The 17,087-nt window shown below is 49.8% G+C and overlaps 1 protein-coding gene across 1 annotated transcript in view; it reads right to left on the reverse strand.

Moving 5' to 3' along the window:
• Positions 1–11,804: 11,804 nt before the first annotated feature.
• LOC102877890 (transmembrane protein 178B) overlaps positions 11,805–17,087 on the reverse strand; it is a 104,571-nt gene continuing 99,288 nt past the window's right edge. The window contains exon 3 of the mRNA XM_025045844.1: positions 11,805–12,093. Coding sequence (XP_024901612.1) covers positions 11,843–12,093 — 251 coding nt within the window. The 3' untranslated portion in view covers positions 11,805–11,842. The remainder of the gene's footprint in view (positions 12,094–17,087) is intronic.

The raw sequence follows: 17,087 nt of genomic DNA on the forward strand, positions 1-17,087 counted from the left end.
AAGAGAAAGAGTATTTTCGATCCCGGGTTTTCTCCTCTCCGGAATGAAAAGTATTTCAAATCGTGATTTGATTTCACATAGCCGAACTCCTACACGGGTCAGTCGTATTGACTAAACAATGGCTGAATACAATAAATGCGAGTACATTCGAAGTATCGATGCGTCCACTGTCCGTGAGTATGCGGTGCGCGGTGTGGTGTGAGCAGGGACCTGTGGGACTCTAACGTCAGGAAGGTTCCAGTTCATAAACCCTTCTTAGGTGGGTGAGATGTAGAACCTGCTTCATAACGCAGGAGGACAAACTGCAGGGGTGAAGCGAGGCTGACAGGCACCGAGGGACAATTCCGGGCCAGTCCCTCTCATGTGGGTTAATTCTCACTTTCTAAAGCAGTCTGGGATGGAGATGCTGGAAGAGCCATTCACATACGTACGAGGACACAGCTCGTATGCAGAAAGATCCAAATGCAGATCCGCTTAAAGATTCAAGCACCTGTGTTCTTTCCACTGCCACCTCCCATGCCAGCCTCTTGTGAGGGCACGAGGAGCTGCTTGAGAAGCAGAGACAGAGAGGGGATCACCGGACGAAGAACTTTAGCAAACACCCTGCGATGAAGGCCAGGATCAGTCCTGTCTGTGGGGGGTCAAAAGGAAGCAGAATTGGGCAGATCTAGACTACCTGGGGCGAGAACTGCTTTGGTTAATCTAACTTATCATGAAGCTTTGTGCACAGGAAAGGGCTGAGTTGGCAGGTCAGGTCGTCCAAACCCCCCACATGCCAAAGAAAGGTCTGGCCCTTTCCAGCCAATGAGAGATCACCTCCAAGCTCGTGGGATAGTCCCTGGTTGACACTACCCCTGTCATCACATCGCATTGCTGGGAGAATTAAGTGCTGTCCGCACAAACCCACTGGGAGAAGACAGCTGGAAGCTTGTGTCTTCTCTCTCCTGAACTCTGTCCCGTGCACCTTTTACCTTTGCTGATTCTCATCTGTACCTTTTCAGTGTAATAAACCAGACCCCTGAGCTTAACGGCTTTTCTGAGCCTTTCCAGCAAATCATTGAATCTGAGGGTGGTCTTGAGGGACCCCAACACCACTTAAAGAAGAATTTAACAGCTGCATTGAGGACTAACTTGAGTGGGTGGGTGGGGGAAGACTGTAGTTTGGTTCAGATCGGTATTTACTGAGCACTTACTACACACCAGGCACCACTAGTCACTGGGATGCGAAGGTGTCAGAATTCCTGTCCTTCAAGACAGTCTAGTTTCTGAGGCTCCCGAGGAAAATGTCGATTTCATCTGGAAGTGCTGAGAGAGAGAGGGAGGGCAGAAGCAAAGAAGGAATGAAGGGAGGGCGAGGAGCGGGGTGTGGAGAGCGAGCGAGCGAGCGAGCACGTGTTCAGGGCAGGGGGCCACAGGGAAGAGCATCGGTACGATGGACACTCGGAGAGGCAGGCTTCCTGGTGGAGAGTGCCCCTCGTAGACCACTTGATACTTGGGAGACTTGGTCACAGTTCCTAGAGCTGCCTTTCTCCAATTATTGAACAACCCTCGCTGTGGGGAGTTTTGTGTCTGGAGGCGCAGGTGCTGAGGTGAAGATGCGTAGGTGTGTTTCCCACGAACCCAACGGACTGCACAATTCTTCACAGACACAGAAATCAAAGCTGTGCTCTTTTGGAAAAAAGAGAACCGGCCTGCCTCTCTCTTCATGGCTTACCCCAGACATCAGGCATTACGCCTCAGAAAGCTGCTGGCCACTCCATTCACGAATTCATCAGAGCTGGGGGGAGCAGCACCCCAATCCACCTCACCTCCATCCTGGCTGGGCAGAAGCTCTAGGCCCCCTCGCACAGTGCACTGCCTGGGATTCTGACGCCGGGGCTACCAAGTGAAAGAAATGGGGACCTGGAGTTCATCCCAGCGAAGGCAGTGGCATAGTGACATATGGTCTCCAGGGCAGCCAGCCAGCTGTGGTGTCCAGAGTCCACCGGAGGAACCGGCGGGGTCCAGCCTGCACTGGGCTGATTCTGACTACCCGGCTGCTCATTCCTTCTTGCCTGCACCACGGGCTTCCAGCTACCCGTGTCTTTTCAGTAAATTACTTTGCCACTTATATCCAACAGAGCCAGTTCTTTTCCTTAAATCTAGAGATGCTGCCTGACACATACTGCCCTTTAAAAGCACGTGCCTCCCACCATCTTCCTTTTCCCCTAGCTGTCCACCCGGCCGTGAGCCAGACACTTTTAAAAGGAGCATGGGGACAGAAAAAGGAACAGTGATTCTCAGTTAGGGACAGAGATGATGAAGATGAGAGAGAAATTTCTCTCCTCACTGACAGCTAGGAAACGGGTTGAGAGATTAGAATGTAACCAGTAATTTCAACATCTCCTAAAGCCTTTTTGAAAAAAGTTATTAATGCCAGCAACGGGAGAAAAAGAACAGTCATATTCTTCTTTTTCTCTTTTGGATCTCTCTCCATTTTTTTTTGCCTCTCAGCAAGTCTAAAAGCACGCACCTCTGGCTTACGCACGCTCAAAATGTTTACTGGCCATTTCCTTCAGGGTGAGAGTTTTCAGTCTGCTATTTGCATAAGAGTTGTTCTATTTTTTTCTACACAAAGACCGAAGGAAAAATATCGCTCTCCATCAAAAACTGCAGCATCTACCCCCTGCCCCAAGCAGACACAATCGCGTAAAACACACAACATGATCTTCTTTATTTAATTGTTTAATCAGTTTACATTCCACAACTGACAGGTTATTTATTTTTATTTTTTCCATGAACAAGTCATTTAATTAATTACCAGACACTTTTTTCTTCAATCGATGGAAATACGATATTTCTGCCAATTTGAAAAAGAAAATTACACGATGCAGTCAGTGTCAGTGAGGTCCCCAGATGCTCTCTGCTTTCTTAGTCCTTGCAAAGTCACCGGAACCTGGCAATGTTCTTTTCATCCCCCCTCCCGCTTCCCTGTGAAATTCACCTCTCAGAATAGCACAATAGTATCAAGATCTGGTTTGGATCAACTTTTCTGTAATTAATTAATTATGAGAAGGAACAGACAGTACAGTAGATCTGGTAAGATGTAGCATTCTTGTTAAGATTAAACAACACATTTATTCACATTGTATCAGAACAAATTAACATAATATTTAATCTTATTTTAGCACCAATAACCACAGGAATTGCTGCCTCCCAGGGCAGAGGCTTGTTGGAATCCTGCAGTACACGCCACTCCTGTCTGACCAATCAGAAAGCACTATGCAAATTAAAGTAAAGGTAAATAAATTTATATTGACTGAGCAATAATCTGGCGGCCCACAAACAACTCTGGGTGTTTGAGAGTTTTGTCAGCTATGGTCCCTGTCTAATGACCACATATAAAACACCAAATCGGCTCATTTTCTTTCTCTATATAACACAAGGCTCAGAATGTTATATTTAAATGAGTCAAACCTTGTCACACTGGCTCTTTGATAGGCTTTGAGAATGAGGGGTTGCTTGCTTATATTTTACTGTTCTCTGCCCTAAGATCTTGCAACTTGCCTTTTTCCCCTGAACGAAAGTGCTTTCTTCAAATCTAAGAGAAGGGAGGTAGGCCGTGGTGGACCCAGTCCCAGTGCAAGGGACATGGCTTGTCACTGCCACCTCCTAGGAGACCCAGTCTGCCTGTGGCCACCACTCTTCCCAGCATATCGCCCTTTTAGCATTTGACTTTAAGATACAAATTTAAGGAAATTAAGGGATTGAGATAATAGCTGTAGATATTGGTGTGATGTTATCAGCAGGTGACTTGGACCAGAAAACAAAAGACTGTGGAGATCTTTATTCTTGCCAAGAGAAGGTGGGTCTGCCCCCTCCCCACCTTAAGATAATGGGCATCTGGATAAGGGAGAAGCTGATTCTCCTGTAGCTGAAGGGAGTGATCTGATTTCGCCTCTAGGACCTTGACAGGTCATCCAGGCCATAACCATGGGCAGTGCTGACATCCCTCTGGGGCAGGTGACATGTATTTGATGAGGGAGGGTCCTCTCCTCTGACTAAGCAGGCAGAGCAGCCTGGACATGACTCCCATGCTTTCTGCTCCGGGTGGGCAAACAGCCTCTGTCAGCTGTGAGATCTGAGTGACTCAGGGGTGAGGACCCCTTTCGGTCTCGTCCTAACAGAGACGAAATCTTTGTTCTCCTACGTGGTAGCCAGTAGCCACATGTGGTTATTGAACACTGAAAATGTGGCTGAGCCGAATTGAGATGTTTTCTAAGGATAAAATTCATATTGGATTTTGAAGGCTTCATTCGAAAAAAAGAACGTAAAATACAGTAATTTTTATATTGATTCCATGTTAGAATAATATTTTTGATATGTTGGGTTAAAATCTGTGTTAAAATTAATTTCTCCCATTATCTTTGGACTTTGAAAAATAGGGCTACAATTTTTATCACCACGTAAATGATTTTTAAAATTGTGTGTGTGGCTTGTTGGACAGCACTGGCTTGTTGGACAGCACTGAAGCTGGTCCCAGAGGAGATCACCGTGGACTGCCAGAGAAGAGGGAGGGCTGGATAGAAGGCTCCGAGGAGCAAGAGGGGTTCGGTCACTGGCGAGCCTGGGGTAACCCTCCCCTGGGGCAGCTAGTCTTCTGCAGCCCCAGGAGAGGCAGCTTTTTGTGCTGACAGATAACGCACCCTGCCTCTCTTTCCTGCTTCCTCTTACTTCGGGGTGCCCTGCCTTTTGGGGCTTCTCGTCTGCTGCCACGCGGAGGATGCTCCATGATTCTGCCACTTCCCTCTCAAAGGGTTCCTTGTCTCCCCTCCACTGCCAGCCGCATCTGCTGCCCGCTGCCGCCAGCCCACCGCCCTCCATTCCGATTTGGTGACATCTCCCAGCCAGATCCCCTGCTTCTGACATCACAGCCAGGTCTGTGTAGTGAGTCACAGATTCCAAAGCAATTCACATACATCATCTCCTTTGACAGTTCTTTCTCCGACCCCAGCGGCACAGCAAAGCTTTGTCAGCGACGATAGTAAAAATCATCAAAGTGGGTGGAAAAGGCATCTGAGAATGAAAAGGTAGATCGAAGGCTTTGGGCTCGGAGCACAAACTAGCTGTTAGCTTGAGGTTACTTTCCCAAGACTGAAAGAGTGGGGTGAGGGGCAGGGAGAAGCCCTCTTTGCATGAACTGCCACGCGACAAGCACACACCAGCGTGGGCTCGAAGCCTCTCCGAAAATAGCAGCAGAATGGCTGAGGAGATCTGGTGCCCCAGGAGCCCCCGAAGGGCCCCTGCTCCCTGTTTGGCTGAGAGGACACGAGACATGGTGAGGTAACAAGACGTGCCCGAGGCCCCGAGTGAGCTGGTGACAAAGCTGCCAACGTGACCCCTGGGTCAGGTCTTTGCGTTGACCTTCGCGATCACCTTCTCCTGTGGACTCTGATGACTTGCTTTTACTTTTTGGAAAATATATTTTACTTTAAAGGCAAAAACCTTTAGAACAGTTACAAGCAGACACTAGTGACTGTCAGAGAAACACCCAGAAAAGACTCCTGTGCCGATGATTCCCCTCCCTTCAACTCCCGCCCAGTCAAAATTTCAGGGCCGCCCGCGGAAGTCCTCAGAAAACTGAGGGCCGCGCCAATGCGTTTGCTTAGTCTCATTCCCCTCCCCCTTAGTTTGTTTCCACTTCTATTTGTACATTTTTACAGAGAGTCTTGACCAGCAATACTATGGGTGGAAATGGAAAGGAGTGTGAGAATGGTTAGTGAACGCTCCCCACGGGACAGGCAAGGCCACAAACATCTCGGCACAGACACCCTGATACATTCGCGCTGCAAAGGGTCTGCAGGCGACCGGAAGGGAAGGGGAAGACTTAGCCGGAGGGAGCGATGAGAGACAGAGCTCCCCAAGGAGCTCCACCCAGGCCTTGAAAACGAGGCCAAGGAGTTGCAATTGCTCAGGTTGGCGTCTGCCAAAGAGGGGCGGGGTTTAAACCTCCTCCGTGCAACGCCCAGGCTCACAGCATTTTCAGTTTCTCAGTAGCGAACAGACGCCCCGCCCCCTTCGGTGGGCGGTCACCCCCGTTCTCGGTGGGGCTCTATCCACGCGGGGAGCAATAACTGGGCCTCCCTTTAGAGGTCTCACCAGAGCATCGAAGCTTGATCCCCTGCAAAGCAAGAGGTGTGGGGACCCGTCTGGGGGTGCATTCTTTCCTTGCTTAGAACCTAGGATTCAGTTTTTCCCAGAGTCACGCTCAGAACCTCTCCTCGTGAATGCACCAAAGGACTTCCTACAAGAAGTCATATGCTTTTCTGATGACGCCATCTACTTCACCAACTGAGGAGAGAAAGATCCCAATTCCTGGAAACTGATTCCCATCTTAAACTCAACAGACCGTTAAAATGTTTCCGAATCTGATTTCCTCCCACCACTGGAACATGTACATCTAGAAATAATGTTAGGAGGATGGTAAAGAAAAAAAAAAAAATAAGCCATTGACCAGGTACCTTGGTTAACAGTTAACTGAGCTCTTACATGCTATTTGTCCCATCTGGTCTACTCATTCCGTCACCTCTGGGAATAATCGAGAAGGACTGAGTGCCTTTTGCAAAATTGGCTTTGGACAGAAGGAAGCAAGCCTGGGTATGGGTAAATTAAGGAGCCGACTTCTCTGAGGGACTTGAACGATGGACTAAAATCCCATGTGCTTCAGGTGACAGGCAGGGTCCTGCTCAGCGGCCAAGGTGACGTCTCGCTCTAGATCATCCTTTCAGCAGTGAGGCACAGAAATTCCACAGAAGCATCCCATTCCGCGGGGGCTCTGCCGCCGCAGGATAATTTGAACAGTGCATAATTTATGTGACACTTCCTGTTTGTAAATCACTTTGCAATTTCTTTGTCACCCTTAGTATACCATGAGGTAAAGTGTTATCACTATCCTCATTTTGTGGATGAGGAAGTTCAAGTATGGAGAAGACACAGTGCCCAGAGTCACAAATCATTTCAGTGCAGGGCTGAAATGAAATTGAGAGTAACCGCGTTATACAAGGGTAGCTTAATTACCGAGTTACTCTGGCTTCAGTGCTTACACTTATGATTAGATTGAGATGGCACTCAGGGAGAAAAAAAAAAAAGAAAGAAAAAGAAAAAAAAAAAATCTCAAAGTAGGAATCTTTAAGCTGTGCCACTCCTGTCATGAAGCTCTGGCATCGAGCTTGGTCGATGGCCTCTGCTATCTTTGGGGGCTCAGAGTCCTGTGCCCTGCTGCCGTGAACACAGGGTCAATTCCAGGAAGACCAGTAGGTCCTGTGACCAGGGACTGTCTTCCTAGCCTCAGCTTCCAACCGGAGGTGACCATGGACCCGGAAGTGTTGGGGCTATGACCACGACAATGCCTCAGGGCGGTGGGATTATGGTCAATATTTTTGTCTTTTTTTTTTTTTTTAGCATTTTTAAAATTTTCTACAATAAACGTGTATTATTTTGGGGAGAAAAAAATCCAATAGCCAATAATAACATAGTCTGAAAAATAACCGTAACGTTTAAGAAACATTTTGCACCATGGCAGTATCAATGGAAGGAGGGCAAACACAGCCCATCGCGCTGACTGCTCTGAGAGACGCCAGAATCTCTGTGTCCATCAACTCAGGTGGGCTCGTTTAAAGATCTGTCAACCCTTACTCTATCACATACCAGCTGGGAGACAGCACAGATGCCCACCTGGCTGGTATGCACCAAATATTTTTATCTGTGGTGAAATAATCTCTCAGTATAACTCATCATATTTCCCTGGGAAGGGCTGAATATGTCCACTGTGATGGCTGGTCCCTGGAGCAGAGGGAACATTTTCCGAGAATCGGCTTCGCTCTAGCCGTAAGAATCAACCGAGCATCCCACACAAACTACACCAAAGATGACCAGAGTGTATTTCTTCCACTCCTCCCCAGGTACTTGAAAAGTAGTTAATAAATGCTCTCACAATAACCTGGGTGAAAGTGTCTGTTCTAGATGTGTCTGGGTGATGTCCCTGATTTCCTCATTCTGAATCTGACTCAGGCGAGTGGCTTCGAAGACCAAAGCAGCTCATCTTCCCACTCAGGGGTGCTTTTCTTTCACGCCTCTACGACTATGGATAAATATTAAGACCTAGGGCCCAGTCTCAGAGTCTTAGAATCGACTTCTTCCCTTATCCCCAACAAGAAAATCTGCCAGAATGGCACCAGGGCCCAGAGTGCTGCATACAGACACATGGTCTAGGAAGGCTTTGTCTTGATTTGGTGGAGTTGTCGAGTCTTTGTGATCCCTGAAGTTGAAAGAGCAGAGCTGTTGAAAGGCTGGGGCTTGTAGGAGGGTTGAAGCTGGAATAGGCACGTTTTAAAATATTTTATGTTTTGATGCCAGGGAGCTACGGACCTCCTCATAAAACCTGCAGCCATAAGAGACAAGGAAGGGGGCTGCGTGGAGTGTATGAGTCTCTCAAGAGATGAACTATTTTAATTGACCGAAGCTGATGCAGAAGGAAAGTAGAAGTGAGTAGAGAGAGGAGAAGGAAATCTAAGAAACCATAACTCCCAAAACGGGGAGAGGAAGAAATAGGACCTCTCTCTAGGCAGACACCCCATTTTCCTGAATCTCCAATCTCATTGGACGAGGAAGGAAATAAAAGCGGAAGTGGCCCCCATGCTCAAGGCTGATGTGCACAGAGCTCAGAACACATACATGGTCATAGACCTTGCACCCCTATCTGTAAGAAATTTGAACTTGACCTGGGGTGGGGCGGGGGGCTTCAGGGACGTTGCTGACCCTCAATCCCTCAGCAGGTTTGGTTCTCCTTTGATCTGGAGTTAGCAGAGTCTGACTTAACATGTCTACGGTCAAGATCCCCCCTTCCTTCTCCTCTCTCCCGGGAAGTTCTCCCACTGGCCAGGACTTGCCATCTGTACAGGGCTTCCAGGTGGCCGAATGCCTGGGCATCTTCTGGGCCCCAAGCAAGACCAGATCCCAGAGTGTGTGTACCTGTACCCGTCCAGCCCCACTAACAAGAAAACGCAGCAGCTCAAAGCTCTGGCCCTGCTGACGGTGACCCGAGCTCGGACGGTTTACTTCTTCCCCAGGAGACCTCGTTACATTTCGGGGAGGTTTTAAAGGGATGCAGTAAGCTGTGTTAATGGTCCATCATAAAGATTAGTAGTTGGAGAGAGAGAGTGGATGATCTATTTACGGCAAGCGAGGCATAAAAAAAGAGTGTACATCATGATAGGTCTGTGAGGCGGTATCCCCAGACACGGTTACGAAAGAAAAGTCTAAATGATTGATGGTGTTTTGCCCCATTTACAACTCTTGCCCTATGTTCCCGCAACTGGAGAACAGCTGGAATTTGAGTCTGGTCACAGACAAGCCCTCTGCCCCAAACGGACACTCGCAGACACCTGCCTCTCTCTGCTCGGCAGAGTCCACTCAAGACACTTGGAAGAAGATACAAGGCCTCTCAATCTGAGATACTTCTCCTCACTTTTCCTCAAGCCCACGTATGCCCTTCCCCTTACGAGGGAAATCTAACTTTTCAAAGAAAAATTTTAAACAATTCCCTGTACAATTGAAACAGTGGGTTTTCCTGAAAATCATTTCCCTTCTTATAGAATAAATCCTTTGTTTTAGAAATAGTCCTCAGAAGCTCAGTCGGATGCTAACAGCCTTTCCTGTACACGCCTCCCCCCTCACCTCCCAGCACACCCAGGCGCAGGGCACTCACGCGCGGAACACGGCCACACCTGCGTCCAGGTGCGTGTTGACATGAGCATACACGAAACGCACCAGAGAGATACACGCATACAGAGATCCACATTCGGGTCCACTCGTGCACACCAGACGTCCCGCCCGGACAGGAATCACACGCGCACACGCGCACACGCACGTGTGCGTGCGCAAGAGCCGATGGGCAGACAGGCAGGACTCGTAGCCCGGCGGGTGGAGCGGGAGGAAAGGGAGAGGCCGGTGGGGGGAGACGGAGCGGCTCGTGGGTGGGGAGAAGGAGGCTGCTGAGTGGTTGGCGAAGTTCCCAAAGCACATCTGTTTCTGAAGCAGCTGCACCCTCGGCTACATGGCTGACCCCCTGATGTACGGACCGGGGACTCTCTCCTCGCCTCTCCAGGGCTGCTCGGCCTCGGCAGGGTCACTGAGGTGACTGTCAGCTGCTGGCCCCAGATTCCTGCCCCTACAGCTTTCACAATGCTCTGGCTGACGCGGGAGGTCGCCATCCCCTGCAGTGCCCGTCTGCTCAAGCGAGCCTGAGACTCTGGGCTGTTTGGGTGCTAGCCACCACGACGGCTACTTTGGGATTCATGGCCTTGAATATCAAGAGAAAAGGGAAGAAGATGAAAAGAGTCAAGAGTTCTCCGTTAATTTACACAATATCATACAAACTTGAGTGCATGGGACATGGAGGTGCTCTCTCTGCACGTGACCCACTGTACAGAAGTCGCCCCTGGGGAAGGGGTGGATGTCCAGTGACGAAGGACCGCGTCCGGGGTGGGGAGGGAAAGGTCTCGCCGGGCGCGCGCGCTCGCGCAGCGGCGGCCACGCAGGCCGCGTTCCTCCTCCCTCCTGGACCGCGCGCCCCCTCTTCGCGCGTGGCTTTTGTGCCCAGCTGTGTCTTGAGCTTCCAAAATTAGAGGACCGAGCGGGGTGGCGTGCAGAACCACGGGATCCTCTGCCCCGTGGCCTCGTTCTCGGCTCTGCCCTCTGGGAATTTCAGCTGCACTAAAAATAACAGGAAAAAATGCAACACAAACGATCAAACCTCACACTCGGAAAACAGCCACCGCACGCACACACTCCGGGGATCAGAGGCTGCAGAACCGGCACCCGCGTGGGCCTGCCCCTCGTTACGCTTCCTGGGTCTCGGGGCCTCTGTGCTGGGCCATGAAACCACCACCGAGGAGAGAGAGACGACAGTCATACGCGGTGTTTCCATTTTAAAACGGTGAGAGAGAGAGAGGAAACCACCCGGAGTAGGTACCCGCGCACACACGCACACATCACAGCGGCGCTCCAAGGCTCCGACCTGCCCGAGGAGCGCGGGCGGGGCTGGGGCAGGGCGGCCTCTTGGAACTGGGCGTAAGGCAGCTGGACGGTAAGACCGGGTTTTCTGAGCATCCGCCGCAGTGTCCTTTAATTGATGCGGATCTTGCCTCTCAGCATGTTGTTCTCTCCCGCTTCCCACCTGTCCCGCTGAAACTTTGTCTGAAAGTTTGGCAGCCAAGAGAAAACATCCTTCTCGGTTTCTCGTCCACCTCTCGTGTGTGGCTGGTGGGCCAGGAAGGAAAGCAGAACGGGCAGAGCAGCCGGAGGACACAGGTTCTGCCAACGGCCTCGGAGACGTGGTGACGCTCTACGCACTCAGGGCTTCTCTTCTCGGGGATGTGATCGGTGTCGGGGTGGCGTCCGCTCCTCTTGGCCCAGCGGATGGCACATCCTTCCCTGTATCTGTGCCGCTCCAGGCCACTGGCACTGTCCCTTCCCAGGCCACCACCCCGTCCTCGCCAGTGACGGGAATCAGGATGCTATCGCGAGTGGTGATGTTCGTTCTGTCTTCGAGAAACCATGGAGCCAGGAGTCAGGGAGTGATGGAAGAGCCACGTGACAGGAACGGCGTCCCCAGCTCGGTGACGAGGCAGCTCAAAGTCCCACACGACGCGGTGCCCGAGCCCACTCCACTCCGCCTCGGCACTGGCATCGCCTCGACTGAGTTTTCTTTTATATATGTATATTATATATATATTTATATATATATATATATGTGTGTGTGTGTGTGTGTGTGTGTGTGTGTGTGTGGTATGGTGTTTGTTTTTTAGCACACTGTCCCATTCTCGGGTCTGGATTTAGGGCAGTTGGTCCTCGGGACAGGTTGGACAGAAGGGGCCAAGGTACAGAAGAACCCCGAGATGAGTGTGAGTCCCAGGCCCCCCCACGCACAGAACATGGACCATCCATAGCCATGGCTGATGTCATCGGGGAGTCCATACAGGTAGCGCGGGTAGCGTGACAGCTCGAAGTTGATTCCGGCCACACAGGTGCACAGTGAAATGATGCAGAAGGTTCCTGAAGGGCGGGCAAGGGAAGACACAGAGGGTGAGGGCAACGGAGAAGGAAGGGGAAGAGGAGAGGGAGAGAGAAAGAGAGAGGTCAGGTTTATTACGGTTTCAATGTTCTCGAGTGAGAAGAAAAGATCCGAGTGAGGGCAACCTGCCAGCGAGATCGGTGTCTGGAAACGTTCACGGAGAGGGGGGCGGCATCGAGGGATCGGGCTCCCTCGCCCTCCAATAACTGCCCCAGCTTGGACAAACTCGGGACGTCTCTCTTTTGGGGAAATACTGAATAAATATCATGGTAGAGCTCCATGTAGGGCGTACTGAGGCAAAGAACATTCTGTTCATCTTTCTAAAGCATTTAAAAGTTCATTGTCTTTCTTTGGAGACACAGAAAATACCCCATTTGCTACTTCTTTAAAGAGAAAAAAAAAGTCTTTATTCTCTCCTTTCCTATATATAATGTCTTATTACAATACTGGGTTTTCCTTTAATCCATTAGGAACCAACCGGCCATCTGAATCCTGGAGGTCCTTTCCCGTTTCTCACAGGGCAGCACTTCCCAAAGTGCTCTCCACGGCACCCTCCCCCCGGACATCACTCCTTCGTCAAGTGGAAGCGGAATCAAACGCCTCTGGCAAAATCTGCATGTGACTCCCCCGCGGACATTCGGACATTCGTAATCCACAGTCTGCTTAAATTAACTCGTCTAACCTAGTCTGCTGAGGCACTTCTCAAACTTATTTAATGTTGGGATCGCCTCTTAAATATGCCTCATGTTAACCTCCAATGAGAAGGCTGCTGTAGGAGACAGAATGTTCTAAAATGGTATAGAATTATAAACCTATCGTCAACCAACGGAGATATCTGGTGGACCCAAAATGAGTTCAAGAGCTTCTCGAGGTTTGCTGTGCCTTCTGTTTCTTCTGCCACTGCTGACATGAGAGGAATGGCCTGAAGAAGTACACACAGTTTGGGAAGGCTGGGAAAGGGAGCGGCAGATTTTTTTAGGTGGTGAGAACAAGAGGACTTGCGCTACGTTAATATTTAAGAGCTCCTGCTTCCTGGTGGCCACGTTTCTGTAAGATCCAGCTTTATTTCTTCCAGATGTCAGGCCTGTGAGCTTTGGGTCATTTACATGGCCACGGTGGCAGCAGTCATAACTGACATTCATAAAGTGTTGCGTGCTGGGAACTGTGCTAAGTGCTTAATAGGTACTGAACCTTTAATTCCCAAAACAAACCTATGAGGGAGGTTCTATTATTATTCCCATTGTAGCAATTGAGGAAATTGAGGCCCAGAGAGGTTAGGCCAGCTGCCTAGGATCACACAGCTAGCAAGTGGCAGCCAGGGCTACGACCTCAGGCAGGCTAGTCCTGGAGTTTGCAGTCTTATCCTCTGGGCCGTTTAAGGTTGGTGTCATGCAAGGTGAGTCCTTTCATGGGTGCCCCTGTTGTGCACCTGGGTTCAAGGTGAATCCTGAGTCTGGGGGAGGGTGGTCTGGAGTCCTGGAGGGCTTGTTAAAGCTGACTGCTGGGCTCCGGGGTTTCTGCTTCAGTTGGTCTTGGGTGGGGGGTGGGCTGAGAATCCATATTTTTAACAAGTTCTTGGGTGATCCAGTGACCACGCTTTGAAAGCTCTGGGTTAGGGAAACGGTTTCATTGGACAAAGATGAAACTTAATAGTCCAAAGTTCATGTTACAGAGGAAGAAATACAAACAAATGGTCGATAAATGGGAAAAATGCTCAATTTTACCAATAACCAAAGAATTGAACACTAAAAGCATAGTAACAGAGACACGGATCCAGGTGTAGGAGGAAGTGCTGGGGAGCCAGAGGGGAGGAGGCAGCCTGTGGGGTGCGGCCACCAGCAAGCAAGGGCCTGGGTGTGCGAGCTCTAAAGAAAGCTTCCTGTTGACACTGGTTTCAAATAATTCAAATTTTAACAAACCAGAGCTGGCCTCCTTGTGCCTCGAGTGAGGCCTGCAATGTCTGGTTTGGAAACCTGGGTACGCAATGATATCACTTACTAAAATTTAGATTTAGGTCAGAGAGAGGGTATGTGTGTGTCTGCGTGTGCATGCGTGTGCACGTGTGCTGCGTTCAGATTTGAGCTGCCCGCGAGCTGCTAAGGCTCTTGGAACCACGGATCTTGAGCCTGGTAGAAAGTTCTGAGCTACAGATGTGATCTGAGCCACCGTCTTATAAATCGAAGCTCTGGATGGAACCAAGGTCACCCAAGGACTCTAATAGGATATCTTAAAAAATGGAGACATTTCTTCTCATCGAAAGGTGTGCTATATTCCTGGTTAAGACCAGTGATCGGTTCTGGGAGAGAAGGTCGCCCTCAAGGAAGTTTTGATCTTCCCAAGTTGCCAGTATCTGGAAAAGCTTGACACGCACTATCTTAATGGGGCAATCCGCAGGCAGGGCGAACAGACACACAGGATGTGGTTGATAAACCAGGAGCGAGGAGATTAGGTCCGTGTGGACCTAATTACCAACTGGAAATGGCCTGATCTGTTGGTAACATACATCTTGTTGCTACGTTATGTTAATACAGTTAATTGGGGGAAACTTCTTGCCTTAACTTCCTGTCAGTTTCTTTTAAAATTTCTTTTGTCCGTTAGCATTTGTCAGTATTTCCAAAGATGGGATAAACACTAGGTTCTCATTTAAGACGGCCTGCTAAGCGGGCCATCTATGCAACTTGCTAGGAAGTTCTCCGTCACGAAGCGGGAAGGGCTGGAACACGTTCTGTTAGTTTTCACACACGCTACTCCTTGCCGTTGTGAGCAAGAATTTCTATTTTTATGAACTTCTGCACTTACAGATTCCGATTTGAAAACGTGCATTAATAATTAGAAGTGAATACACGCAGGCACATGGTAGATCATCAGTAAGTGGACTGAATGAATAATACGCTGTTATTGTTACTTAAACAGCAGATTCTGACAACTGAAATAATGATGCACTCCGACCAACACTGCGGGATAGAGGGAACAGTGGATGGGCGAGGACCCTGCCTGACCCAGTTTTCTGTCCATTGATGAACCCAACTCTCAGACCTGTGGCCTGGTGACTAACTGGGGAGTGCGGAGTGCAGTGGCCTCCTCCCCACTCCCTGCCACCACCCCGCCTCACTGGGATTCTCTGGGAGAACTAACACCGATTTTAAATGCCTCTGCCAGAAAACATATCTCAATTAAAGGGCAGTAAATGTGACGGCACGGGGAACTGCAGCCTCCTTCCCGTCACCGAAAGAACAGTGGTCCTTTGGGCAAGTATGGAGTCCTCTTGCCTCTGGGGCCAGGTCTTTGGACTCTGCCATCTGATTTCTCATGAGCACTTACTGAGAGACCAGTGAGGATCCAAGAAAGGCAAAGTAACGATGCATAGTCACGTCTTAATATGCACCCCGCCCCTCCGCCCTGGCTTGGGGTTTGGGCCTAATTCCAATTAGACTGCAAGACTAATCGCGGTCAGAGTGTATCAATTCAATAAGAAGAACGCTGCCCCAGCCCGTCCCTTCGGAGCGAGGCTCCGCCACGCGCTCCGGCCTGGCTGTGAAAAGCGGCAGGTACCGCTACCCGGGGAAGTTAGGGACCGCAGTGGTGGGGTGCCAGGTCGAGGCGATGCCAGGTCAGTGTGGGGAGGCAGGCTAACCGCGCTGGGGTGCAAAGGGCACATCCCCGTGGCAGTGAGCTCCATGGCTGGCAGAGGGGCCGGTCAGCACAGAGTTGTTGAACTTCCATGTTTGTGCCCAGCATTACGCTAGATGCGAGGGAGATCGATGGCGAAGATAAGATCCCTGCTCTTAAGAATTTTTAATTAAATCTCATATAAAAAGATGAAAAAAAAAAAAAAAAGCTTATTCTCTAGCTGGGGATATGAGACACACATAAATGAAAAGTTGAGGATGAGGTGAAAACAGCACCAGAGTGGCGATTAAGGGACCCAAGTTCAGTAGCAGCTCTGAGCCTTTGGTCTCTCGTCTGTAAAAGCAGGTGACTATAAGGTCCCTCCCACATCTACTAGTCCTTAGGAAAAGGACTTATACTCAGTAGTAAATGGTAAGAGTCAACTCTCTGATAGAGATAGTCGTGCTGGGTCTTGAAGGGTGAATGGAAATTCTGTAGGCGATAAGAGAAAAGGGGTCCTCGCCTGTTCTGGGTGAGCCTCAGTTGCCCCAGGTGCCTACGCCAGGGACGAGGAGGTGTGCCCACAGACCCCCGCTGCACCTCTACCTTGGGAGATGCTCACAGCTGCTGTCCCAGTCAGGCCTCCACCACGTCTCACGTGAAGTACTGTAACGGACAATTGTCCTGCCTTCTCTTCTTGCCCCCATATTGTAGCCAGTGATAGTTTAAAAACTTAATCAGATTATAATCCTCTTTCCTGCTTAAATCCTCCAATAGCTTCCTCTCATACTCAGAATCAAACCCGAACTCCTTACCCTGCCGCTATGGCTTTACGAATGGACCCTGCCTCCCTACCTGACCTTACCTTGACCCCCATTCTTACCTTGACCTCCGCAATGCCTACACTCTACACAGCATTCTGGGTCTCAAACAAGCTAAGCCTGTACCTGCCCCAGGCCCTTTGTATTTGCTGTTCTTGTGCCTGGAATGGCCTCCTTCTAGCTCTTCTCGATCTCGATTCAAATGTCATCCTCACAGAGGAAGCCTCCCTGGCCCCCTTCTGAGCGGTGCCTCCGAGTGGTTTCCAAACCATGTTCCACGGAGGTGTCTCAGGAGCCGCCACTGGGAAAGGGCCTCCTAGCTCTCCTCTCTTTGGCCAGAATAGCCCTGCTTTGAGCTGTTTCCATGTGAAATGTCATCTGAAGAGAGGAGTCTAGTGATTTAAAGATTTTTGAGAAGCACTGGCCTTGTCCATTTGCAAGGGGACCTTGAGGTATGTCGTTATGGGAACTATGCTTTGGACAGCAAAGTCCGATGGCGTCCATTAGTGGCAAGTCTAAGCCTCTGGCAGAAAGGGCTAATCAAT

Source organism: Pteropus alecto, unplaced genomic scaffold (genome assembly GCF_000325575.1).
Source record: "Pteropus alecto unplaced genomic scaffold, ASM32557v1 scaffold22, whole genome shotgun sequence".
NCBI classification, from domain to species: domain Eukaryota; kingdom Metazoa; phylum Chordata; class Mammalia; order Chiroptera; family Pteropodidae; genus Pteropus; species Pteropus alecto.